General features: G+C 35.9%; 2 protein-coding genes across 11 annotated transcripts in view; one reads left to right on the plus strand and one right to left on the minus strand.

Moving 5' to 3' along the window:
• LNX1 (ligand of numb-protein X 1) overlaps positions 1-6929 on the plus strand; it is a 180323-nt gene extending 173394 nt beyond the window's left edge. For all 3 annotated transcript variants that reach the window (XM_066233592.1, XM_066233591.1, XM_066233593.1), the window contains 3 exons: positions 1353-1587; positions 5786-5944; positions 6342-6929. In XM_066233592.1, the coding sequence (XP_066089689.1) occupies positions 1353-1587; positions 5786-5944; positions 6342-6477 (530 nt within the window). In that variant the 3' untranslated portion in view covers positions 6478-6929. The remainder of the gene's footprint in view (positions 1-1352; positions 1588-5785; positions 5945-6341) is intronic.
• FIP1L1 (factor interacting with PAPOLA and CPSF1) overlaps positions 6646-27964 on the minus strand; it is an 80579-nt gene continuing 59260 nt past the window's right edge. For 4 of the 8 annotated variants that reach the window (XM_066233600.1, XM_066233596.1, XM_066233597.1 and 1 more), the window contains 6 exons: positions 26516-26542; positions 24450-24504; positions 22945-23000; positions 14922-15135; positions 8714-8851; positions 6646-7999 (listed from right to left, as the gene is read on the minus strand). In XM_066233600.1, the coding sequence (XP_066089697.1) occupies positions 7852-7999; positions 8714-8851; positions 14922-15135; positions 22945-23000; positions 24450-24504; positions 26516-26542 (638 nt within the window). In that variant the 3' untranslated portion in view covers positions 6646-7851. The remainder of the gene's footprint in view (positions 8000-8713; positions 8852-14921; positions 15136-22944; positions 23001-24449; positions 24505-26515; positions 26543-27964) is intronic. The other 4 variants (XM_066233601.1, XM_066233598.1, XM_066233599.1 and 1 more) reach the window with 1 other exon arrangement.

Raw genomic sequence — 27964 nt, forward strand, 5'->3', positions numbered from 1 at the left:
CAAATGATTCTTTGCTGAACTGACCCAGTGATGAAACTATTCATGAATTGTTCCATTTTGTGGGTTGGATAGAATGAACTGGATATAGTCTAACTGAATGAATATTGAGTCAAAGTACCAGGTGATAGGTGCTTTTCCCACTGGAAAAGTGTTTAATTACTTTAATCTTATGTGGCCTGGACTCTTGGAATGAAGATGTCAAATGTGTAACCTTAATAATATTGTCAGTTCACATGGGGGTAGCTCCAATGGTTGAGCAATTATGTCATTTAAGGACTCACATTCAAAAGTACAATTCTGAAAGAACAAGTGCTCAGTCTGTGGAGCTGGGGTGGGGAAGAGGATGGCATGTTAATGGATTTCATCAACCAGCCTAACAGTGCTTGTTTGGGGGTCAGGAAGGACCATTTTTCTCCTCCTGTTTTTAACTCTTGCTATGGTTTTTCTGTGTATAAATATATACATGTATATTTTTAAAAAGCTATTCAAAGGAGACAGAAAATCAGGAAAGAGATAAAAGATTAGAAATAGAAATGTTAACTCTTCTTTCCACCTCTTTTAAGAAAACAGTTCCGGCCTGACCAGTGGTGGTGCAATGCAGAGCATTCACCTGGGATGCTGAGGTCTCAGCTTCGAAATCCCAAGGTTGCTGGCATGAGCCCAAGGTCACTGGCTTGAGCAAGGGGTCACTGGTTCAGCTGGAGCCCTGGTCAAGGCACATATAAGAAGTAATCAATGAACAACTAAAGTGCCACAACTATGAGTTGATTGTTCTCATCTCTCTCCCTTCCTGTCTCTCACTCGCTCACTTAAAAAAAATGTTCCAGGGCCCATTTTTAACTCTTCTGCCAGATACTCTTAGTAGTTTCTTATTCATTCATTCATTCAAACCATGTTTATTAGGTGCCTGCCACACGCTAGGCTCTGTGTAGGTGATGAAAGCTTTTGCCAAGTGCTCTCCCTTTGTGCTAAAAATAGGAAACAAAAAATAGGAGTGAAAATGTAAGGTTTCTTTGATTAAACAGTAAATGAGAATAATCTTCCTTTCCTTTCCCTTCCCTTTTTTTCCCTTCCTTTTATTTTTATTTTTAATTTATTTTTTAAAGGCAAGAGCCAAACACCAACGGGTATGCTTTAGCAACCTCCAAAACGACTTACTAACACCTTGGAGAATGCAGTTCACCATTTGCTATATGAGAATCCAGCCTCATATCAATGCAAGAGGCTAATGACATACCCCTCATCCTCACAACTTCCCCACATCCCAGTCAGTCCCTGCCCCTTTGCACTTTACACAAAAAGGTCCTGTTTGCACTCCCACTAAAGATAGCTTCTGCTTCTTTGACTATTAGGTGACATTTTGTTGAATGTGAATGGGGTTGAACTAACAGAGGTCAGCAGGAGCAAGGCTGTTGCATTATTGAAAAGCACAGCCTCCTCGGTGGTTCTTAAAGCTTTGGAAGTCAAACAATGTGAGTCCCCAGAAGACTGCAGCAGCCCAGAAGCCCTGGACTCAGACTCCAACCACAACACGGCCCCGCCCATCGACTGGTCCCCCTCCTGGGTCATGTGGCTGGAACTACCACGGTGAGCCCCAATGTGACATCCTTAGGGAGGTGTGGGAGGAAACAATTGTATTTCTTAGATCACTCTTCCATTCTCTTGGGCTGATTCATGGCACTACCATCTTAACCCTGGGCTTGGTTGTGGGACTATTTGAAATCATTGTCTTCCCTTTTAAAACTGAAAATGCATGCAGAAATCACTGGGGAGGGAGGAAAGCTTGGATGTGGAAACATGATTAGGCATTCACGACAAGGACTGCCACAGTTTTTTCAGTTCATCCAACAGGGAGCTCAGCCCATTTGAAGAGGTGGCTGAAATTCAGCTGTTCACACACCCTGGAGCACAGGGGCAGTTCACCTTTCCCTAATTTGCTAGCAGTACAGCCCCAAGAACTTGCAGGAGGATGACTCCCTTCTGTCTTTTTTTACTTCTTTAGCTTTCCGGTGGCCCTGGCTAAACATAAAGCAATGCAGCAGACCACTTTGCCTTCCCCACATTTAAGTGTGTGTTGAGAATGCATCTCTGATCTTTTCTCCCTAGTTCCTACTCTTGTGAGGTTCTTGCTTAAAAGTTCAGGAAGCAGCTGGGCCATCATTTTAGTGAGATGTAGCTAGATGTAAAGCTGTTTAATTGTCTCATAAACACTTCAGGAAAGGATTTTTGGGGTAGCCTTGCTCAATGGCTATATACAGAAATTAAATATTCAAAGAACAGATAGGTTTGTTTACCCACATCAGAGCATAAACTCTTGGCCTTCAAAAGGTTCTAATTCCAATGCATGATTTAAATGTTAGATACTGGAGTCACTGAAGATGACATGATTAAATGAAAGCAGGATGTTTCGTGTTTAGTACATTTTTCTTGAGGGTGGAGATAGGTCAGCTTCTATCATTCTCTTTTTTTAAAGTTTAAATGAGGTTTAAAAAAACATCCCTAACTCAAATACAAATTGACCTAGACTCCTCTTTGAGCCTTCAGGAATTGATCAATTTTAAATGAGTACAATTTTAAATAGTTGAACACTGAGCATTAAGGCAGTTTAAAAATCTTTATCTTAGAACTGAGCCTAGATGGAAGAGTATTAACTTTTTATTGTTAAAAAATATTTTTGAAATTGCAATATATATAGATCATTTTTTTGTGCTTCAAATCTATTGTTATGTAATTAAGGTTCATGTCAGAGGGGACAAGCAGATGCTTTTTATTTCAAATATGACCAAGTAAATGGCTTTCTTCCCCTCCTTTGTCCCTGCTCTTGCCAGAACAATCTGGATTTTGCTCTTTTCCTTTAGAATAGAAAGGCAGACAACACTGGTTTTCAGTGCCCTGACAATTCGTAGTTTCATCTCCTTCTCTCCTTGCGGTCATTTCACAAGCACAGTACACAATTCAGAGGGCACCAGTGGGTCTAGATTGAAAAGCTGAGTCGCCACCCTAGTCCCCTCAGGTCTGCTCAGTGTAATCTACGTCACCAATTCTTTGTATTTTTTCAGGGAGTATCTGTCAGGCGGTGGCAAACCGTTTCTAAAACGGGTCAGAGTTTAGACTCTGTGGGTCATACTGTCTGTCACAACTATGCAGTTCTGTGGCAGTGTGAAAGCAGCCATAGACAATACGTAAACAAGAGCAGAGCTGTTTATTTGTAAAAACAGGTGGCTGAGCTATAGTTTGCTGGCCCCGTTGATGTATTTTTGCGCGCGCGCGCACGCACGCACGCACGCGCACACACACACACACAGTGGTGACGTACACACTATTATGTACTCAATGATTTTTAAGAAATCTAATACACCTTGGCTATCATTTCATATCAGTACGTATGAAGCTGCCTCATTCTTTCAGTGGCTCAATCATATCCTATTGTATCAAGGTACCACCATTTATTGAATTGATAGTAGACACTTAGGTTGTTTTCCAACTTTGTGTTCACAAACAATGCTAAAATAAGAATTCCTAAGCAATGTATAATGATAGCATACACTACCAGTAGGAAATGGTTCAATTACCTACCAGTGGATGTATAACCATGTGACAGTTTGCCTGGGTCTACGATCTTACCCCACTCTGACTTTGTAGGCATTGTATCACTGTTAACCAGCATTGAATCGTGGGGCAGAGAACAGTGTGGCTCATCTCATTTCTTCCCATCTATGTGTGGCTTGGTCTTTTCACCTAATGTTCAAAATAACTTGAGTTCTTTTCAGGGAGTCCATTTATGTATTTGATATGTTGTGTTCTATACCTTCCATTTTCTCTTGAATTCATTTCAAATGTTTATTTCTATTACTTTCTTTGCTTATTTTCATTTGTCCTTCATATCCCTTACTGTTTTCAGTAGTGTATCTTTGTTTTTGTAGCCACTTCTGTTTTCATATTTCTCTTCCACTTCTTTCTTCTGTTGGCTCATTCTTGTCTCATCTCTTCCTTGAAATCTTCACTGATCTTTTATAATTTGATAAGTAGTTTTAATTCACAGTAATAATGGTTAGAATTTCATTTTCTGTAGCAGCATTTCATTTCTGTGGTGGCATTTTTCTGGAGAGTGGTTTTAGTCTCGTCAGCATTATACTGTTACTTTCTTGTGTTTGTAGTGTTTCTGCTGATTCTTTTTTAGTGTTTGAGTTAAGTAAATCTTTCCCGGAGCTGCTAATTGCTGGGGGTTCATACTCCAGGTGCTAGGGTTTCTTTACTTCTCCCAAACCGATTAAGATCAGCCTTGCAAGGCAAATCCCAGTACATCTCCCTCCTTTCCCTTACCATACTGACAGCTACTTCCTGTCCTAGCGGTTGTCTGTCTGGGTTATCACCTCACGTATGCCCTCCTCCACCACACTGGGCTGGGGGAAGCTCTGCTAAACAGTCGGCCTGCCTACTTCTGGTGTTTCCACGCGGAACAGGTGTCTGCCTATCAGTGGACCACTCACTATTGCCCTAGACCCTGAAGGGCACATAATTTTAGAATCACGCAGGGGCTCAGAAAAATACTGAGGGCCACTGAGAAGAGGGCTGAGTAAAGGGACCAGCAGTGAGAAAAAAAATATGTATAGCTTCTAGAGCAACCAAAGGCTTCACCATACTTACCAACTCCTTTCAACAGTTTAAATTATTTTTGAGGCAAACCATAAGTTTCTTATTTGGAAACATTAACAAGGTATTTGCTATTCTTTATATTTTGCAAAAATCTTCAATTAGGCCTACCTAGAATAAGTTCAGGATAGGAAAAAAGCTCACATTTAAATTCAGAGTTTAACAAATGTCACTGACATTGGTCACTTAACATCATTTCACAGGATATTTTTGGGTTTTTTTTCAAAATGTTAATATTTTAATGTACAGCTTAAAAACAAAATAATATTCTGGTTTAATTTTTTTAATCAACATGGAAATGTTAAGTATCCATTAAACCGGTTACTGGAGTGGGGGATTTTAGAGTCAAATCCAGCTCTGTAAGTATAACCTCTATCCTAACGGTAATACAGTCTGCACTTAGCCTGTACCTATATGAACACTGATCCAAATGCCACCGAACCATCTGTATTTCTAGTTTAGCTGAAGATCCTACTCATTTATAGACAGCCTGTGGTTTTCCCTTCTGCTATACCTTTTACTGTCAGTTTTCTCTCTTCCAATATGAATAATTCTTAATAATCTTTAAATGTACAATTTCCACTCATTTTATGCCTGCAAGTATCTCTATAACCTTTATTAAACACATAGAACTACAGATAAACTAATATTTTTCAAAAAGTCCAAAACTTCCAACAAATGCATTAGGGTAGGTTTAAATTTTTTCACTGAGATTAATCATTCTAAGAATTTTGCCTTCATTTAAAATTATATGTACAAGTAAATAAAAACGGCATCCATAAGTATGCTTGAATTGGGTTTACCAATAACAATTTATGCATATCCAACTTTTTGCTTAGTATAAATTTAGGCATTAAATCTTTTATGATTACCTTTACCAGCAGACATACAAACAAAACATTTGGTGTCATTTTTTAAAAAGGTTTTTAACAATGGAAAATGGAAGTTCAATTAGAAAAAGCCAGCTAACAGCACAAAGGTCAACAGGCTATGACACAATTTTGAGTGAGACCCATCCATTGCTATTTACCCTAAAATAATGCTAATAAAGAAAATGGGAAATGAATCACCATAATTATTGACTATGAGTTCAACCTAACTGTGCTTATATATTGGTTACATTCTATTTCAGGTACCTGTATAACTGTAAAGATGTTATACTACGAAGAAACACAGCTGGAAGTCTAGGCTTTTGCATTGTAGGAGGTTACGAAGAATACAATGGGAACAAACCTTTTTTCATCAAATCCATTGTTGAAGGAACACCAGCATACAATGATGGAAGAATTAGGTAATGACAACTATTTACCAAAAAAACCCCACAAAAAACTTATAATCAAATATTGTATTATACATGTAAAAGTTGGCCCCACTTAAAATAAGGCATGTATACCTTTTTATTGGTAAGAAATTAAACAGATTTTATGTAGTCAATTTCTAAGAAATCCAAAATGATTATAGTTATTTGGTCCCATACAGCAACTTGCTTTACTTTTAGCATCTCTTCTAGTGCAAGGTGAGTGGAGAGTTTGCAGAATTTAAGTGAGGAAGGGAGAAAAAAAACATGAGAAGTTATGTTATTAAAATTAACAGATGTAACAAAAATTAGGACCACCAAATAAACTTGAATTAACTTTAGCTATGGATCAAAACGTTAATTTGATCCTTGTTTTATCTATTTTTTTTAGATGTGGTGATATTCTTCTTGCTGTCAATGGGAGGAATACATCCGGAATGATACATGCTTGCTTGGCAAGGATGCTGAAAGAACTTAAAGGAAAAATCACTCTCACTATTGTTTCTTGGCCTGGCACTTTTTTATAGAATGAATGACGGGTCACGGAAAATCAGAAATGTATTGAAACAATTATTTATCTTGTCAATTTTTGTATTTAAAGGCTACATTGTAAAAATGTGAACGTTAATTTCAGCAAAAGTATGACCTAATAAAAGCCAGTTACACCTCAAAAAAGATAATTCTCAAAACACAAATAACACTAATAGTTTTTATTCAGTGTGGAGGATTTTGCATCACTCTACATCTTTAAGTTTATATTTTTCTATTTAATAAAGCTCTTAAACAGATGAAGTGGTTTGTATGTCCATAATGAATTTGAATCATACAATTAAGTTAAATTAAAAATCTGATATATGCTGAGGTCTGCAAGGGTACATTATGGGTATTTTAAAAACAATTTACAGCCAGGGGATTGTAAAAGTACATTACTGAAAAATGTTCCTTTCATCATGTGAAATAAATATTTTTTAAAATTATAGTTTTTTTGTGATACTAAATTCATTTCTATTACCTCTACTTAAAAGAACCTAGTAATTCTTTCAAAACCATGTTGTTATCATCACTGACAAATACCTAAGAGGTAACCCTGAAACTGTTCACAGAACTATAAACTTGTTCTTTAATAGGAAATAATGGAAGCTCTTGTCACTTAATTTTGATTCACAGTATAGATATTAACTGTATAAAAACCTGCAGGCTGCTCCACCAATGAGCCTTGGGAAAAGCCTCAAAGGCCACACCAGCTTGACCCTGGTTCATACAGATGGCCATGAGGAAATTCAAACTTGTGTCAGTGACAAGTGTCCGCGTGCCTGCTAGGAACTACACTTAGGCTAAGCTGTTTTGTGGAGGCCACACAAATACCATCAGATTTTATTATTCTAGATATAAAAGTTCCCCATTTAATTTCACCATTAACCTAGATACAGAATACTGAAAACCTATCAAAAAGTTGTGATCTCAAAACTGTATGAGTTCTTTAATATGCTAAGGAATTGCTAAAAGATTAGTTTTTATCTCAAGACTCAGAGGTGCCCTTTCATGCCTTTTGCAGTGTAACCTCTTCAGAGACTAGTATTTAACTCAAGAAAACTATGGCTAAGATGGAAGCTTGACCTTTATCAGATACTGGTATATACTAAGCTGAACATAGCTCTTTCAATTCCCTGCTGAGTGACTCATTCACATTACTTTCTTGGATATAAAGTCATTGCTATCTTATTTTTTAAATATTACAAAACAAAGATTTTTAACTTAACATGAAAATTCACTTTTATTTTGGAAAAAAAATTATACTAACAAAAGACTAAGGGGAAATTTCTTAAACATTATCCAGAAAAATAAACAAGATCTGTAGTATCTATTTCTGGTACTAATATACACAAAAGGTTATACCATGCCTATTCTGCAGGGGTGGCTTCGGTGCTCTCCTGTTCAGGGGCAGGCTCACTGCCAGCTTCTTTTCCTTCTTTGCTTCTTTTAGATTTTTTGTGCTTGTGTCTCCTGTGACTATCTCCTTCTTCACTTTCATGGCGACGTCTACTATTACTAGAAAAACAAAAAGGTGTGTTCTTAAAAATGCTTAAGTATACAAGTTGTGAAAAAAAATCCACTTTGTCTAAGTAAATTCTCAATGCTGGATTTAAAATTTTTTAACGCATTATTTTTCTCAAACACTGTAGGGAGTAATCACTTTTTTGTGACTTTTATGTTGAATTATATTTACATTATAGGCTCATCTTCACCAATACTATTCTAGATTTCCAGGGTCCATATATTTTATTCTGAAAAACAAATTATAAATGAAAAACTGAAGCACTAAATCAGAAATACTTTCTAGGACTGATTTTAGGCAAATGATAGGCATTAGAATTTCATAATTTATTATTTGAGATGACAAGGTTCTGAATTTCCTTTAATTAAACTGCTTTAATAATAATTACTATTAGAGACTGGTTCGTATGTTAAATTTGTATGTCATATGACATACGAACATGTCAAACATGACAATGTAATAAGACTATATTTTATATTCCATGCTAATTTTGGTTTACTAGTATTAAACATAGTCTAATTAGTTTTAAAAGTTAGATTTAAAAATCTTTGTTGAAGCCTCTAAGAACCAACTACTTCAAAGGATTATTCTTAATCTTCCAATTATACCTGTCTTCTACTGCTTATTGGGAAAGTTTGCTTTTACTTCCTGAAGTCACATCAGCTTCTTAGCTTCAAAGTGACTCACTATTTTATTAAAGAACAAACCTTCGAGATGACTTGTGTCTTGTTTCCTCTTTCTCTCTGTGTCGTCTTTCTCTATGTCGTTCTTCTTTCTCTCGACTTGCTCTGTGACGCTCATAGCCTCTTTCTGCATACTCCCTATATCTGTATCGTTCTTCATCACTGAAATTAGAATAGAAACAACTTTTCTTGACAACTGGACTGTTAACAGTGAATGATTTCAAACTGATGACCTGAGCCCAAACCAGAAGGCCCCATGTTAGCACCTTATAGAGAACAGATGCAAAATATTTGTTGAACTGAGGGGGAAACAATGCCATTCCTAAATCAAGACTAAAGCTAATACAAGAATACAAAATATGTAATTACATATAATGTTAAGGGAACAATTTTGTTCTATGCTTTCACAATTGTTATAGGGTATTTTATAAAATAATGCTGTTTTTCTTCAAAAACTGGAAGCTATAACTAATTTAATTTTAATTAGCTTTCTTTTACTCCTCTTAGGATTAAAAGCATATTTGCATATTTCAGATAACCAACCAAAATTCTCATATTACTTTTAAAATGGTAGGCACACAGAGTCTAAAAATGTATTTTAAATATTTAGCTCACAAAGGCTATACAGTAAAAAGTAGATGAAGGTTCTTAAGTTTTTCAATCACATAAAGATTACGTTCATATATTGAAGAAGTACAGGAATGAAGACCAGAGGGGCATCAACTTCTACAATACCCACAAAAAATGCAGGCAAAAAGATGCCAGTGGACACACTTGCATTCTGACATCCCAATTACCGATACTACAGGTATGTGGTGAGAAGGGATTCACAGGTCTAGTAACCTCAAATGCATCACCGTGAGCTGCACCTCCATTTCCTGACTTTGGATAGAATGGGCTGGGGAAACTGGGTCTGGTGGTATACTTTCCCTCCCTAGCCACGTCCTCTTCTCATGTCCCTTCACTGACATTCTTCTCTTTCCAATCATTCCAGTCTCTCTTTTTTGTTCAGCAAAGATGTCAATACTTTTTACAACCCAATATCAGTAAACTCATTTAGAATGAATGAAAATAACTTTTAGAGAACACTGTGTGCTGAAGAGTCTTGGATAGAAATACATATTTAATACAAATTATTAATTTGAAGCATCATGGTGTTGAGGAATGTCAGTAGAGTTACAGAAGATAGAATCAGGTGAAAGTATAAGCCATATACAAAAATCAGCCTCTGGTCTCCTAGCCAAAGTAACGATGCAGTAGTGCTATGCCTAATGCAAGTCATATTCCTGATCTAGTTATTACTGCTTCAATACATTATATTATAAAAATACTTTATTAAAATAAGAAAATGTACTAATATACAGGTATAGGTATATAAGTGTGTGTGAGTACATATGTATACATAAGCTTTTCCCCCTAACTATAAATACATACTTTGTATTTGGAAGGTGGAAGCACGTCACTTGAAAAGCAATGTTGACAGGCAATGTAGAGTAGTGGGAAGAATATAGGTAGATTAGGCCCAGGATCACACCCTGATTCTATTTCTTACTAAATGTGTGACCCAGGGTAAGTTACATAACCTGTCCAGGCCTCAGTTTAGAACATCTGTAAAACTGGCAACAGTTTTTTTCAGGGTTGTTGTAGAATTGGCAATAACATTTATACAGTGCTTGGTACAAGAGAAGGCCCTCGATAAATGGCAGCCAACATGTAGGCTCACCATCTTCAGTAAACTTACTGCTCAATTTTGCAAAAGCAGAATTATTACTATTATTTTTTTAAGTGAGAGGAGAGGAGATAGTGAGAGACTCCTGCATGTGCCCCAACTGAGATCCACCCAGCAACCCATCTAAAGCCAATGCTTGAATCAACTGAGCTATTTTTAGCACCTGAGGCTAAGGGAAACGGACCTATCCTCAGCACCCGGGGTCACACTCAAACCTATCAAACCACTGGCTATAAGAGTGGAAGAGGGAGAGAAGGGGGAGAGGGAGGGAGAGAGAAGCAGATGGTCACTTTTCTTGTGTGCTCTGACCGGGAATCTAATCCGGGACATCCATACACCAAGCTGACGCTCTATCCACTGAGCAAACCATCCAGGGCCAAAAATATTTGTAACGTTTCTGAAGCAGAATAAACTACCGTGTACCAGGACAAAGGAATGTTGTTAATATTATCTTTTTAAAAAATGAGGCTCTCTTTGTAATAATTCCAACTAGGTTTACATTAAAACAAAGTCAGTTATCTCTTAATTAGTCATTTGGAACTTTCTTATGCTTACATCAATTTTTGATAGCTTTGAGGCCTTTTAAGATTATAAAAGCAACCACATGATGGGAACCTTACTACAGAAGATGGGAGATTTGGTCTCATACACAAAATACAAAGACCCCTTCTTAGATAAGCAGCTGCAGCGCAAAAGTTTCTCTGGGCCTGGAAATCATTAGCATTCATTCAAATACCCTAGAACCAACAGACTTCATTCTGGCCCACAGTAAGTGACCTAAAGACCAGATGTTGAAACTGGTCTGTAATTTTCAAAACAATGACCCTATAATTTGTAACACAACACATACTATATGCCATACTGCTAAAATGTCAGTCTTCAAAAAAAATAAAGGTCTTTTAGTTCACCTGAATTTTCCAGGAAACACTTTATTCCTGGGATAATTCAGAACAACACAAAATTCCTCCACCTATTGCCTCTGTGGCCTTGAACTTTTAGTCAGACTTAGGCAAACACTGACTTCTGATGCCCTACAGCATAACAACCTGAAAATTAAATGTGGTTTAACCCTTAACACTTTGGTTTTAATAAAAGTTAAGCAGCATGTGTATGTGAAATTGAATCTGGGATTTCGCTTCAGATATTCTATAAACCTTACGTTACATATGTTTATTCAAAGAAAATTTATGAGCTGTAGCAAAGCCATTCCTTTCAATCTTCTCTACCATCAAGTTTTACAATAAGCTCCTTAGCCTGTGAGTATGGACATTCTAGAGGTAACAGTCAAATAGTCTAACTGCATTAGAAACAATTCAACCTTCTGGAAAGCAATGCCCTTGAGCTTAACAGAATCATGCTGACCTATGCAGCTAAAGTTAACAGCATATGTCCCACCACATAAACACAAAACATACATTCACACATTCATACAAACATGTATGTATCACATTCATTTAGTTAATAAAAGTTTATCAGGTTTTTATCAGTTAGCTTTAACTTAATTTTTGTTCATTTAAAAGTCTTTCTAGATAAAGGTTTTACCAAGTTTCCAAAATTGTTTTTTCTATATTATATTTACCTTCCTCCTCTGAAATACGTAAGTCACTTTGTACACTGACACAGAAATGAAAAATGGTGGTCAATGCCCTTAAAGAGGCTTACTAAGAAAAACCTGCTAAAGAAAATATATAAAATACTTAGGGAACATGTGAACAAAATTAATTCTTTCAGGTTCAGAGATGCTCACAGAAGACAGATGTGAGCTGGACCTTGAAGAATGAATAAAGTTTGTGAAGCAGAGAGGTAAGAAACAACATGAACAAAGAAAGTATGGAACCATGAGGAACTCCCAGAATAGCAACCAGGTCACACAGCCAGAAGCTGCAGCGCATTGGTTTGTGAGAGAACTGGGGTTAAATGTAGCAAGGTGCATGACTCCTGACTTGTGGATCGTAAGAAGAATCAGGAGTTTATCTTTCAGGCCAGCAGGACATGCCAGTCCCACAGCACTGTGTGAATTCTTTCCACTGGCACAAAACATATTACAGATACAATTTCCAGATCCCCAAATTCCGTATTTATCTTTCCTAAATCTGAACTGCCTCATAATATTACTGCAGGTAAAACACCATGCTACTTCTCCAGCTAACCTGCTTCTCTTACAATCACCCTCCAGGCCCTTTACAAAAAAAAAAAAAAAAAAAAAAAGGGCATTCCTTTCACCAATTTTACTATGGTATAATATATTGGCTCAGGGTGTAAAAACCATCATGACATCAAGCAGTTCTAATTCATAATATTAATGGCAGTGAGACTTATTTTATTCAAGGACTCATAAAAGTGTCTTTTAGGGCTTTAGGTTTTCCTATCTTATACATCATTCTTCTAAAAACAAAGTATGGAGTAAGAAATGGAATATCTTACTTCATACATGCTGTAATGTGGTGGAAGTCATAACAATTTCCCCTGAACTAGTACAAACAAAAACAAAAAATCCTTTTAAAGAAAAGCAAAGTATTGGAATACAGCACCTTATTTTGAGCTCTGTGACTATTCTGTTTATTAAACTCTAAGTAAGAGAATATATATATATTAACTCATTTGACTAAAAAGAAAAGTGAAGGAAGACTTTTTTTTCCATTAGAAACTGAATGCAGTCTAGCTATATAACTTGACAATGAGAGCTGTCTCTTACCAATTACATTAGAATACAATCTTTTGTGTGTGTGTGACAGAGACCGAGAGAGACAGATAGGGACAGATAGACAGGAAGGGAGAGAGGTGAGATGCATCAACTTTTTAGTGTGGCACCCTAGCTGTTCATTGATTGCTTTCTCATATGTACCTTGATCAGGGGACTACAGCAGACCAAGTGACCCCTTGCTCAAGCCAGCCAGCAACCTTGGGCTCAAGCTGGTGAGCCTTGCTCAAATCAGATGAGCCCACGCTCAAGCCTGCAACCTCAAGGTTTCAAACCTGGGTCCTTACATCCCAGTCCTATGCTCTATCCACTGCACCACTGCCTGGTCAGGCTATATTATATTTATATATACAAATAAATAATGATAATTAAAACCAGGGAAAATTTTAAATAATTAAAATTCATATGGTCATGTAAGTTTTTTATGCATTTTAACTTACATAAGTACGTTGTAAGGAAGACTGACAGGATGATCAATTAAAAAAGATTGTCTTAAGAATAAAAATATTTACGTTATAGTAAGTCTTTGGGGGCCTTGGCTGGTTGGGTCAGTGGTAAGCCTCTGCCCAGTGTTATAGTAAGTCTTTGGGGGCCCTGGCTGGTTGGGTCAGTAGTAAGCCTCTGCCGGCGTGTGGATGACCCGGGTTCGAATCCCAGTCAGAGCACATGGGAGAAGCATCCATCTGCTCTTGGTATTCTCTCTCTCCCTCACCCCCTGCAGCCATGGCTCTAGTGGAGCAAGTTGGCCCTAGGCATTAGGATGACTCCATGGCCTCTGCCTCAGGAGCTAAGAAGAGGTGGATTGCTGAGCAACAGTGCAACACCCCAAATGGGCAGAGCATTGCCCCCTAGTGGGCTTGCCAGGTAGACCCCGAAGGGGGCGCATGTGGGAGTCTGTGTCTCTGTCTCCCCTCCTCTCACTGGAAAAAAAAAATCTTTGGGGGAAGTAGCTCAGAAATAAGAATTTCACCTCAAAAAAAAACAAAAAAAACTTAATGTCCACCTATTAAAGAAAGCTTGTTCATGCACTTTAAAAAATGGATGATGGCCCTGGCCGATTGGCTCAGCGGTAGAGCATCGGCCTGGCATGGGGGGGACCCGGGTTCGATTCCCGGCCAGGGCACATAGGAGAAGCGCCCATTTGCTTCTCTACCCCCCACCTCCTTCCTCTCTGTCTCTCTCTTCCCCTCCCGCAGCCAAGGCTCCACTGGAGCAAAGATGGCCCGGGCGCTGGGGATGGCTCCTTGGCCTCTGCCCCAGGCACTAGAGTGGCTCTGGTCGCAGCAGAGCGACACCCCGGAGGGGCAGAGCATCGCCCCCTGGTGGGCAGAGCGTCGCCCCTGGTGGGCGTGTCGGGTGGATCCCGGTCGGGCGCATGAGGGAGTCTGTCTGACTGTCTCTCCCCATTTCCAGCTTCAGAAAAAAAAAAAAATGGATGATGATGTTTAGCAAATCACTATAATGTTCTTAACCCATCAGATATATTTAAAAGAGCAATAATTTTGTTTTAAAACTGTAATGTTTATAATACATTGGAAATTATATATTGTCAACTATTTACATTTAAGGTGAAAATTGTAGATGGCAATATATGTGTGGGGGTACAACGTTTTCAAAATTCTTTTAAGGGTGAAGTAAGCAGATTTGAAGACTACTGTATTTTAAAAACATGGCTATCCTAAATATAAATACTCTTCAAGCAATCCTTTCTCAACTGAATTAGATTTTCCATCCTATTATCAAATATAAAACCTACAGTGCACATAAATACACGTATACAAACTCATGCACATTCCACAAACCTGTTGAAAACACTGGGCGTAGGACTGTGGTCGCGCTCCCTCTCCCTCTCTCTCGTGCGCTCTCTCTCTCTGTCCCGATCGCGCTCTCGGTCTCGGTCTCTGTCTCGGTCCCTGTCCCGGTCTTTCTCTCTTCTTGCATAATAGTCCCATTGCTTGCTGGTGTCCACAAGACTAGGCCACGAAGGAGCAGAACCAGGAAGGTGGGGAAAGGCAACTAAAAAAACCACAACATAACAATTAAACACAAAAGTTATGGTATTTAAAAGACAAAAGAAAAAGACCAGAAAAAGTACTAAAAAATAAAGACAAAACTCCCACCAAAAATGTTTCATTAAATTATATTGAAAACTTATAATTAGAAATTAGATGGTGCCACTGATTAGGGGAATATCCAGAAACAAACCTTAAAAAGACCTAACATATAAAGACATTTCATTTTGCAAGGTGAACAGGAACCAGAAATATAGACACGACAAACTTAGCAATATCAAAAATATAAACCAGATTTTATTAGGATTATCTTCAAAGAGAAAATGATAGTCAATCTAGAAACATGTACTGAATAAATTATATTTCAAAAATAAGAAAACAAAACAAAGGCATTTATAAACAAAACAAACGGAATCGGCAGAGTTCAGCAAAAGTACATCTATCAGATAGATGTATAATTCATTTAAAGAGTAACCAATAAAATATATATTTTTTCAAAACAATAAAGGAAAAAAACAGAATTTTTAAAAAATCAATTCAACGAAGATGGAAAACATGGGGGTGAGGTCAACAAGGTTATTAGCTCAACAGTCAGAATACTATAAAAGATCAACTTCATCAGGACTGAATGTATAGGTTATATAACAGGATTTTTATTCATACTTCTAAAAACTGGGACTATATTCTGAAGATGAAAACCACATAAAATGGTTGAAAGGATGGGAGAAAAAATATTAATATCCCTCAATCTCTTACTGTATAACAAAACTGAGTCGTACAGTAAAAATTATCTAGGAAAGAAGAACTACATAAAGATGGAAAACGTAACTAACCAAGAAGACAGAACAAATTAAACTCCCCAGTGTCTAACACCATAACCTTAAGTTTTAGAGAGTAAGAGCTACTACTAATATAAGTAGAAATAAAAAAATCCACAAAGATTATGAGAGAATGCCAAATTTATCTCAATTATTGATACCTTAAGCAGACAATATAATTGCTGCAGATATGTAAGGCTTGAACAAAGCACTGTTAACAAGGTTGATAATGAACATAACAGAATACTGTCTATAAAAGTTAAAGAATACTCCTTCTTCTCAGCACATATGAAACATTTACAAAAATAGGCTATGTACTTTCAGAGGATAAAATAAACACTCTACTCCCTGATCACCATACAATTTAAATTAGTAAAATTTTAAATTTATGAAAAAATAATCTCCATATATTTCAAATTAAAAATACATTTCTCATAACTCAGGTGTCAAAAAATTTTTTTAAATCATTTAGGAACTGATTATAAACATCAAATGTCTAGAGATGCAAACTGTTCTGGATGAAAAGTTACTCTCCAAAAGCACTACATTAAAAAAGATGAAAAAGGCCCTGGCCGGTTGGCTCAGCGGTAGAGCGTCGGCCAGGTGTGCAGGAGTCCCGGGTTCAATTCCCGGCCAGGGCACACAGGAGAAGCGCCCATCTGCTTCTCCATCCCTCCCCCTCTCCTTCCTCTCTGCTCTCTCTTCCCCTCCTGCAGCCAAGGCTCCACTGGAGCAGAGTTTGCCTGGGCGCTGAGGGTGGTTCTGTGGCCTCTGCCTCAGGTGCTTGAATGGCTCTGGATGCAAAAGAGCGATGCCCCAGAGGGGCAGAGCATCGCCCCCTGGTGGGCATGCCGGGTGGATCCCGGTCGGGCGCATGCGGGAGTCTGTCTGACTGCCTCCCTGTTTCCAGCTTCAGAAAAATGAAGAAAAAAAAAGATGAAAAATTAACACACTAAGCTTCTAACTTAAGAATTTAGAAAAGCACAGAATTCAAATTATACTATAGAGCCATGATAATCACAGAATTCAAATTATACTATAGTGCCACGACAATCAAAACAGCACAGTATTGGCAGGAAAACAGACACACAGACCAATGGCACAGAATCATATATATGGATAAATAATCTTTGACAAAGGAGCCCAAAACACACAATGGAAAGAAAGCCTCTTCAATAAATGGTGCTGGGAAAGCCTCTTCAATAAACATACAAAAGAATAAAACTTGACTATACCTTGTCCCCATGCACAAAAATTAATTCAAAATGGATCAAAGACCTAAACAAAAGATCTGAAACAATAAATTACATAGAAGAGAACATAGGTACTAAATTCATGGCCTTGGCCATAGAGAACAATTTATAAATTTGACCCCAAAGGCAAGAGAAATAAAGGCAAAAATAAATGAATGGGACTATATCAAACTAAAAAGTTTCTGCACAGAAAAAGAAACTGGCAACAAAACAAATAGGCAGCCAATTAAATGGGAGATGCTATTTGCAAACAAAAGCTCCAATAAGGGGTTAATATCCAAAATACATAAAGAACTCACAAAGCTCAGCAACAAACAAACCAACCATCCAATTAAAAAATGGGGAGAGGATCTGAACAGACACTTCTCCCATGAAGACATCCAAATGGCCAACAGATATATGAAAAGATACTCATCTTCACTAGCTATTCGAGAAATGCAAATCAAAACTACCACCTCACACCTGTTAGATTAGCTATTAGCTATTATCAACAAGACAGGTAGTAACAAATGTTGGAGAGTCTGTGGAGAAGAATCATTCATGCTGTGGTAATGCAAATTAGTACAACCATTATGAAAGGAAGTATGGTGGTTCCTCAGAAATTAAGAATAGAACTACTATATGACCCAGCAATCCCTCTACTGGCTATCTATTTCAAAACTCAAAAACATTGGTATATAAAGACACATTCACCCCCATTTTCATCGCAGCATTATTCATTGGCCAAGACTTGGAAACAACCAAAGTGTCCCTCAAGAGAGGACTGGATAAAAAAAGATGTGGTACATATACTGCTCACAAAAATTAGGGGATATTTTAAAATGAATATGAAGCAATAAAATATCCCCTAATTTTTGTGAGCAGTGTATATACCCTGGAACACTACTCAGCCATAAGAAATGACGACATATTGCCATTTATGACAACATGGATGAATCCTGAGAACATTATACTGAGTGAAATAAGTAAATCAGAAAAAGCTAAGAACTGTATGATTTCACAAATAGGTGGGATATAAAATTGAGACTCATGTACATAGATAAAAGTGAAGTCGTTACCAGGGGGAGGGGACCATGAGAGAGAGGAATGTGGGGGAGGAATAAGGATGTAAAGAGGGACAAATACACGGCAATGGAAAATTATTTGACCTTGGGTGATGGGTATAGAATATAATCAAGCTCAAATGCTATAGAAATGTTTACCTGAAACCTATGTACTCTTATTGGTAAATGTCACCCTGCTAAATTCAATTTTCTAAATAAAATTTAGAAAGATTATGAAAAACAGAATAATCTAAAAGAAGAGAGATAATAAAAAGTATAAATCAAGAAAACAGAAAAATACTACACAAATAAAAAAGTCGGAAGTTGGTTTTTGTAGACAAATAAAACATGACAATCTCTGACAAGACTATACAGAAAGAGACTGCATGAACAATATCAGAACCAAAGAAAGACCACAACTACAAATGGTGCAGAGATTAAACAGTGCATAAACTATACACTTGATGAGAACACATTTAAAGACTTAGCTGCAGACAGATTAATTCTTAAAAATTACCAAACAAAAGTGACTCAAGAATTAAAAGAAATCTTAATCATCCTATAACTATTAAAGATATTAAATTAGTAATTTAAAACCTTTCCACAAGATCAGATGGCTTTTATAGGTAGGTTTTTATTAGTTTATAAGGTATTGACCATGTCAAAATCCTAGATAAATCAGTACTTTTTTTAAAGTAATCAATCATGTATCTCAGCAAATAAATAGTGGTTTAATATTAGAAAAACATTAGAAATCTGCCACATTAACAAGTTAGAGAAAAACAGTATAATTATCTCAGAAAGCAGTTGATAAAAATAAAGATCATTCAGTTTAAAAACTATTAGAAAACTAGAAGAAATTTTCCTTACTGATGTAGGGTTCTATCAAAAACCTAACAGTAAAACTGTAGTAGTAAAAATTATAAAAGCTTTGAAAAAAAGGTATTAAGAAAAGAACTCTACTTTCAATACCTCAACATTATATGGAGGACTTAGAACAGTAAAAAGAACAAACAAACAAAAAAATGGTGGAGGGTGAGAAAGAAGAATCAGAAAAGGAACAAAATCATTATCTGCAGATGGTATTACCTGAAGACACTTTACAAATTATAGTGAAAATTTAACAGGTAACTGGCTACATGATCAACATACAATGATCGATGTATGTACCTTTATTATGCATAACTCCATAGTATATAGAGACACATGAATGAAACAAAAACCAATTCTATTTCTAAATATAAGCCAACAGAACATGGAATTCAAATGAATATATCATTTACAACAACAAAAACACCATATGCCTATTACTAAATCTAGCCAAAGATAGGCAAGTAGTATATATGAAGATAATTATAGCACTTAACTGAAACACATTAAAAGACATCTCCCTAAATGGTGAGTCTTTGTTTATAGATGAAATCATGTTGTAAGGTATGAATTTCACACAAAATTGATAGGGAGCTCAACTGAATTTCAACCTATGGTATAAGAGCTAAAACTACAGAGCCAGGCTACATGGGTTTCAAATCCTGACTGCCATTTACTGTGATACTAGGGAAATTACTTAATCTGGCTGTTTTTCATTTTCCTGTCCATAAAATGAGGATAATAACAGTATGCCTGCTTTATAAGGTTGTCAGGATTACATGAGTTTGTCATTTAACAAACATAATATAAATGCCAGTTATTTTAGTCAAAATCTAAACAGTTTTTCATGGAACTTGTAAAGTTGGTTCTAAAATGAATATGGAAGAACAGTGGCTCAAGAATACTTCCAAAAAGAAAGTATGGTGGTTCCTCAAAAAACTGAAAATAGAACTACCTTATGACCCAGCAATCCCTCTACTGGGTGTATACCCCCAAAACTCAGAAACATTGATACGTAAAGACACATGCAGCCCCATGTTTATTGCAGCATTGTTCACAGTGGCCAGGACATGGAAACAACCAAAAAGCCCGTCAATAGATGACTGGATAAAGAAGATGTGGCACATATACACTATGGAATACTACTCAGCCATAAGAAATGATGACATCGGAACATTTACAGCAAAATGGTGGGATCTTGATAACATGATACGAAGCGAAATAAGTAAATCAGAAAAAACCAGGAACTGCATTATTCCATACGTAGGTGGGACATAAAAGTGAAACTAAGAGACATTGATAAGAGTGTGGTGGTTACGGGGGGGAGGGGGGAATGGGAGAGGGAAAGGGGGAGGGGGAGGGGCACAAAGAAAACAAGATAGAAGGTGACAGAGGACAATCTGACTTTGGGTGATGGCTATGCATCATAATTGAACGACAAGATACCCTGGACTTGTTATCTTTGAATATATGTATCCTGATTTATTGATGTCACCCCATTAAAAAAATAAAATTATTTAAAAAAAAAAAAAAAAAAGAATACTTCCAAATAAAGGTTACATTTTGCTTAACTAGGTATCAGATTTACAATAAAATTTATAATTAAGATAGTGCATCATTATTAGCACAAAGAGTAGTTAAAGAAACCAAATGAATAGTCGAGAAAGCAAAGAAACAGATTCATGATCCTTATGAAGGATAGACTACTCAACAAATTGTTCTTATACCTTTACTTTATAACATAGGCAACAATTTATTTTCCAGATGGGTTAAGGATATATACATGAAAAACAAAATCTGAAAACTTCTGGGGAAAAATATGTACTAGACTCTAGAGAATATTTTTTATATACTCAAGGTTGAGAAAGTCATGGTCCAAATATGAACTCAATTAAAACATGGTATGACTTTACACAGTTGAAGTATATAATGGTAATTTTAATATATTTGTCATAGGAACGTTCTCCTTTGAGTGGCTTGAGTATCAAAACTAGCTCTATAGTACACAATGCTTCCAGTCATAATAATGTAAATAAGGTTTATTGTTTAGCTTTTAGAATAAAAAAACTTGCCACAGACATAATTTTGGTACAGGACAAGATATAAACGCTGTAAGTAGCAGTAGAGCTAACCAAGGTTGAGAGGCAGAGGGAAAGGAAGAGATGAAGGCTTAGAAAGATGCACAGTAGTTGTGATGATGGTACTACCTGAAAACAGGACACTATAATTTCTTCTCATGGATTATAGTCATGTGCCACTTAATGATGAAGATACATTCTGAGAAATACATTATTAGGCATTTTCCTTGTTGTGCAAATATTAAGAGTGCACTTAAAAAACCTAGATGGTATAGCCTACTATATACCTAGGCTATCTGGTATGGCTATCCGGTGTAGCATATGCTGCAAGCCGGAATAGCATGTTACTATACGAAACACAAGACTAAATCAAGCACAAGAGAAAATGACAAAATCAAAAGTGGTAAAAATGCGATGTATGAGGCTGCGGCTCATGTAACATGGCATACTGTTTTACAACAAACCTTTTTTTTGTAAGTACAAATAGCACACTCTAAAAATAATGGTAAAACATTTAATATAGTAAATACATAAACCACTAACACAATCCTTTATTAAGTATCATGTACTGTACACAACTGTATGTGCTATACTTTTATATGACTGGCAGGGCAGGTGTGTTTACACCAACATCACCACAAACACATGGATAATGCATTACAATGGCTATGATGTGATGAGGCGATGGAAATTTTTTAGTTCCATTATCTTATAGGACCAGTCACATATATACGTAGTTTGGTCCATCACTGACAGAGCATCGTTATGCAGTTAAGCAGCACAGAATGTACTCCCAACAGTTTATTGTTCTCCTAATCAAGCAGGTGTCTGAGCCATTCCCACCTTCTACTACCAATAATTTCCTCACAGTAGGGAACCAGAATGGAACTTCTCCAAGTAATCTAGCAATTTCACAACTCAGCATAATACTGAACTCTTCAGAGCCCTCTGAATCAGGTTGAAACTAGACAGTTATAAGGCCCTGCATCCTCTCTTCTCATTTCTGGGCATTCATCATGCATTCTTTACGCTCCAGCCACACCACACTTCTTCCAGTTCATAAAGCCCACCACATTGTCATTACCACATCTCTGAACATGTTTTGAACTTCAAGTCACATCATTTATAGCTCCACCCCTTGGGAATGGGAGACCCCTGGCACTATGCTCTCATGACACCCTCTTCTATACCTGGCTGTTTCCTCACTACCCTATAAACATGATAAGGGCAAACTTACATCTATGTCTAGTTTACTGTATCCCTAAAACCTAGTACCAATGCACAGCACTTTAAAATAAAATAGGTAACCAAGGATCTAAGCAGAAAGTGGTATTAAAAGCCCTTGGAATGGATAAAGTTGGTAAGAGTGAACCTGATAGAGAACCTAGCCAAAGAATCAAGGAAAAAAGATAAACCACTGATGGGGAAAGATCAGAGTAAGGCTAGATGGATACTATGAGTCAAAACCCAGAAAGATTATGGACCATAAAGACAATTGGTGAGAAATCCTAAATCTTTTAAGGAAAAGAAAAAGTATAAATATCACTGTTACATCATCATTCATTAATTTTTAAAAGTTCAGTTGATAAAAAAATAAAATTTATCTGTTAACTGTCCTTAAATATAAGATCTAGTTACTACTACTTTAGTTAATACATAGTATTTTAAACCATGGAAGTATGTTTTCATTGCTATAAAAATATTTAAGTCCTTTATTGATTCAAATGGATCTGGTAACTAAAAATACTTACCATTGCCATATGGAAAAGCACGTGCAGAACGACTATCATAGCCAGAGGAATGTCCACTGTTGAAGAAAAATGTATATTTATGTAGTGCAAATAAATTTTAAATTTTAACAGTTTGGTGCAAAACAAAAAGGCAGAGAAGTATGACTTATTTAACCACATTATAATAATAAGCTTTAATTCAGTAACTTTACTTTTAATTCTATAAACACAGGCTTTTTAACCTCTAAAAATATTAAACTTTAACACCAGTTGTAAAGAAAAATATAGCTTGCTAGTACTATTTAATATGAATAATCCAATGAATTCATCTTAACTAATAACAGAGAAACTCTAAGGCTCTTAGTTAAAATTTAGTCTTAAAAAGAAATTGGGTCTTAATGGTTATAAATCATTACTTCAGCCCCACTGACAGGATCAACAAATAATACTTTTAACCTTTTGATTGAGAAAACAAACATATGTTTAACAAGGACTTAATGAAATTAAATCCTTATGTTCTCACAAATCACACTCCACTGAGTTTTATCATTTTCTTTCAAAATCATATGGTTTGTTGCTATTGATATAAAAAGATTCTCACAATTTTTCTGTCTTTTTATATCAGTTGAATCACTTTTTCAGAAATACACTACCTTTAGAGTTTAATCACCACTTAAGCAGAAATAATTATTGTCAACATTTATTAGTGATTTCTATCTATCAAGAATTATGCCAATGCTTTATATTTACTGGCTGTTTTAATCTTTACAATTCTATCAACCCCATTTGGTAAAAGAAACTAGGTGTTGAAGAGTAGTTATGAATTTTGTTTAGTCTAGTGTTTTTTCCACTGCCGGCCCACCGACCACAGCTGAGAAACACTGTGCCTAGCAGCACAGAGCTGGTCAATTATGGCGGTCAAATATGGCCTCGGTCTGTGTGATTCCAAAGCCTATGTTGTTAAACACAATGTTGGCATCCATGAAGTCAATATTCTTTAGTATAGCATTTCAACTAACATGAACCGTAAATACAGAGTATAAAAATAAGGCTAAGGCTCCTCCCATGCAGAATGGACCCAGCCCCCCTTTGTGGGAGCTGAGCTGTAGCAGGGTAGCAAGGACTTCGGCAGCTTTTCCTCACCATGGTCCCTGGTAACAACTGTCCTCACCTCATCCTAAAACAGACACTCACTATTCATGATTACTAGTCATCTGTTTGTATTTCCCACAAAATTGACTACAGTCAATTTTTAAAAAAATCAATTTAGGAGTTTCTTTAATCAGTATGCCATAAATCAAAGGAAGATATTTCAAAATATTATCAGTTTTCTTTGTATTTTGTTATTGGGCCATGTAGATTCAACGTCTTATATAAAAGTAACTAACATTGATCTAGACTTATTAATTAAAAGGTAAGGACTACCATTTACAAAATTAAGTCTTTGAAAATATTACCAAAATATGTATGAGTCTTCAATTAAGTCTATCAATGACAAAAAATTTACAGTATACGCAATGATTTACCTTTCTATTGTTGGTATAAGAGATGGAGGTGGAGCGCCTGGTGGAGGCGGAAAACCTGAAAAATTCAATCATAAGAAAAAAAATGTTAAGAGAATATGTACATTTAATGCCAAGAGTGGAATAAAGTTGCTGCACATTACTAAATTTTTCTGGGGACATAACATGCTTTTCTATGTTATAATGGACAGAAAAAAATGAAGCTTAAACTTATAAACAGATACTAGAATAATAAAACTTTAAATGAACAGTCTGGTCTAACATACAGAACACAAACTGGAAGTCAGGACACCCACACAGGTCTTATTTTCAGCACCACACACAGCCCATTTTGTATGAGAAAGTTCATCTCAATGCCTTACCTTTTTCACACATAAAACAGTAGTATTGCCACCAGATATGTTATACTATTTTAGAAGAAAAACAACTAAAATAACATTTACCTCTTTCAAAAAATATTTTGAGTTTCAGATGTATAGAAATTTCCTTAAAATATATAATTTATAAATAAAATTTTACCAGTAGATAGAATAAATGCTTAAGGCTGAGAATATTCATTATAAAACATTTTAATAGCACAACCCTAAAAAATTATTTTATAAAGAAAGGCACATAATGTAGTTTTGCATTAGTTTGGAAAGAAAGAAATTTGCACTTTTATATCATGAGGTTTGTATTATCAATAGTTTGCAATACCTAAATGAAATACCACAGAATGTGGCTAAAAGGGACCCTAACAGTTAATCTACCCTGCACTTGCAAATTCAGATAGGCAAACAGAATCCCAACAAAGACTTTAAGATTCCACAACTTACACCAATTCCTTCCAAGTTTTAACAGCTCTCACTACTAGGAAATCCATTAAATTATATTATTTAAATCTCTCACACTGCAATACATATGCTATCCTAAATGAAGACAAGAAACAATCCATTGTCCTATTATCTAACACCTTCTACATATTAAAAACATTTCCACTAGGCCTTCATTTTAGTATTATGTGTAAAAAATTGAATCCCAGTTCTCTTAACCCTTTCCAAAAGTCTAATTAAATTAGTTTTCGCCCTACTTCAAGTTGTTCCAAATTAACCGTGCTCATCTTCACTGATTCCAGTTTTAGGATTTATAAATCCTACACTGAACATTTTAGCAGTGTACAATTTAGCAATTACCACGTTAGTCCTCAGAGTCCACAATCCTATTTTATACAGTCTTACCATCACATTTCTTTTTAAACTAAAAAGACAGACCAATGAATCCTTTACAACTAACCTTTCCTGGTAAGTCTCCTTCAGCCACATTCACAATCAGTGACTACCTCACATCTAACAATGAGTACTGACCTATGCTATCTCAACTCTGCTGCTTCTGTTTAACAAGTCTTTTTGATTTTAGACCCACCCTTCCAAGCACTGTCACTTCTCATTGTCTTTATGCTCCTTGGCTTTTAATACTGAAATCAGCTAACCCACTTGCTATCATATTTGCATCGCACTACAAAAAAACAAACAAAAAAACAAAATCTGAAAAAAAAGTAAAAAGCCAAAACTGGGCCATATATAAACTATTGATCATAATACCATTATAACAATGAACAATTTAATCACCAAAGAACAACCATCTGTCCAGTTACCAATCTACCTAATAGAGTGGTTCAGAACATATTTTCTCATGATTTTTAGTTATGTCAGTAGGGTAAAAAAATAAGAAACCATAATAAAGTCAAGATAAACAATCTTTCTCATTTCTTGCAGTCAATTTATCACATAAAAATTTGTTGGTACTTTCTATAAGAATTTTATATCCTATATTCACTTTTCTTCAACAAATTGATATGGTGGGAATTTCTCAGAATCTCTATTTCTACAGAAATGGGTAAGACAGGTATAAGAAAACTAATTATCTTAATCAAAACTGGAATGAAGCAAAGGCAGAGCTGAAAATAGGACCTTGAAATCCCAATAGCCTATTTCACATTCTAACCATATCAACACTGTCCCTCCTGTAACTATAGGCTTGAAATTTCATGTTTATTAACAATGATGGAGAAAACATGGAAAAAGTTTTACCTGGAGGTGGTACAGTTATTGGAATACCTAAAAAACAAGTGATGAAATTTAATATAGTAATTGGATTTTATAATCTGTTATGTATTTATGCCATCACCAAAAAAATAACCAAACAAAAAAAACAAAAACCAAAAAGAACCAAAAACAAAAAAACCTTTGAAATAACCCCCTCGCCTCATTTTCCTGGCTTATTCACTCAAGAGAAACATTCTGCTTTCTTGCAGAGGACCAACAATTCGAGTATAACATCTGACTTCCTGATGAAAACCCAGTCTAACAACCTGATAATAGGTTTTCCCCCACAAGCTGTAATCACCAAGTTAGACATCAGTTTTAAAAAGAGCACACCTGTGCATACACAAACATCAAACTCCATAAAAATAACACTAAGTTTGATAATCAACATCTGATCTTATAATTTTAACATTTTAATACAAAAATAGATCAACGAGCTCTTTAATACTGTAGATACCGCAAGGTAACTTGGAAGAGGATGGATGTTCACTTAGTAAAGCTTTGTGGGACATTCAAAGGTTGACAGGAGTGGGGAAAGGTTATTATTTCCCTTGATTTGTGGGAGTAGAGAAAAAGGGTATAGCCAATTCATATATATACACAACCACAGGGCACATTAAAATAAATGTAGATACTTTACTTCTACAGGAGTTAGAAAATACTAATTTGAGTGACTCTCACTCATTTGTACACTTTATGAACTTTAAGAAACATTCAACTATGTATAAACATTCTCAGTTTATATGTGCCCTTTAATCCGAATGTAAAACTTATGTGGCACGCACTTTTTTCTTTAAAGAAAAATAACATTACTAAGTAGGAAAACAGAAAAAAGTTAAAAACAATTTCATGATAATTTTATACCATAAATAACTGCAACAAAGCCAAAATGGTTTATTAAGTCCCATCTTCATAACTGTAGCAAATTTAGTCCAAAGAGGAAAATAATCTAATTCATGAACTAAATGCATGGGGAAAAAATAATGAAAGCTGAATCACTTTCAAATGTTTTGTCAATGGAAAATCTGCTAATAATTTATTTTAAAAAATTTCTCTGTTTTACCAGAAAAGGAGTTTTTATATAAAAAGATCTCCAGGCAGCAAGTGGCCTTAAAATGGAGGATGAAGCGCCATTTTAACCACCAAGCAATAAAAGGACACGATAAACTTACAAAACCAACAAGACTGAGAAAAATATGTAAAGCGGCCATCCTCTTTCAAAAATCATTAGGCCTCTACAAGTCTACTTAACCTGATCTACACTTACTGGCAATTCTCATCCATCCTGTGGTTACCCTGTTGCTTTCAAAATTACTAAACTAAAAGAATCCAGCAAACAATACAAGTCAGAAGAATCCCAGATGCCTAACTGCATGGGAGAGTATGAAGGGCAGAGCATATTCAGTGTTGTTAATATCCACTGTTACCCCATTT

This window comes from Saccopteryx bilineata, chromosome 5, assembly GCF_036850765.1.
Source record: "Saccopteryx bilineata isolate mSacBil1 chromosome 5, mSacBil1_pri_phased_curated, whole genome shotgun sequence".
Lineage (NCBI taxonomy): Eukaryota > Metazoa > Chordata > Mammalia > Chiroptera > Emballonuridae > Saccopteryx > Saccopteryx bilineata.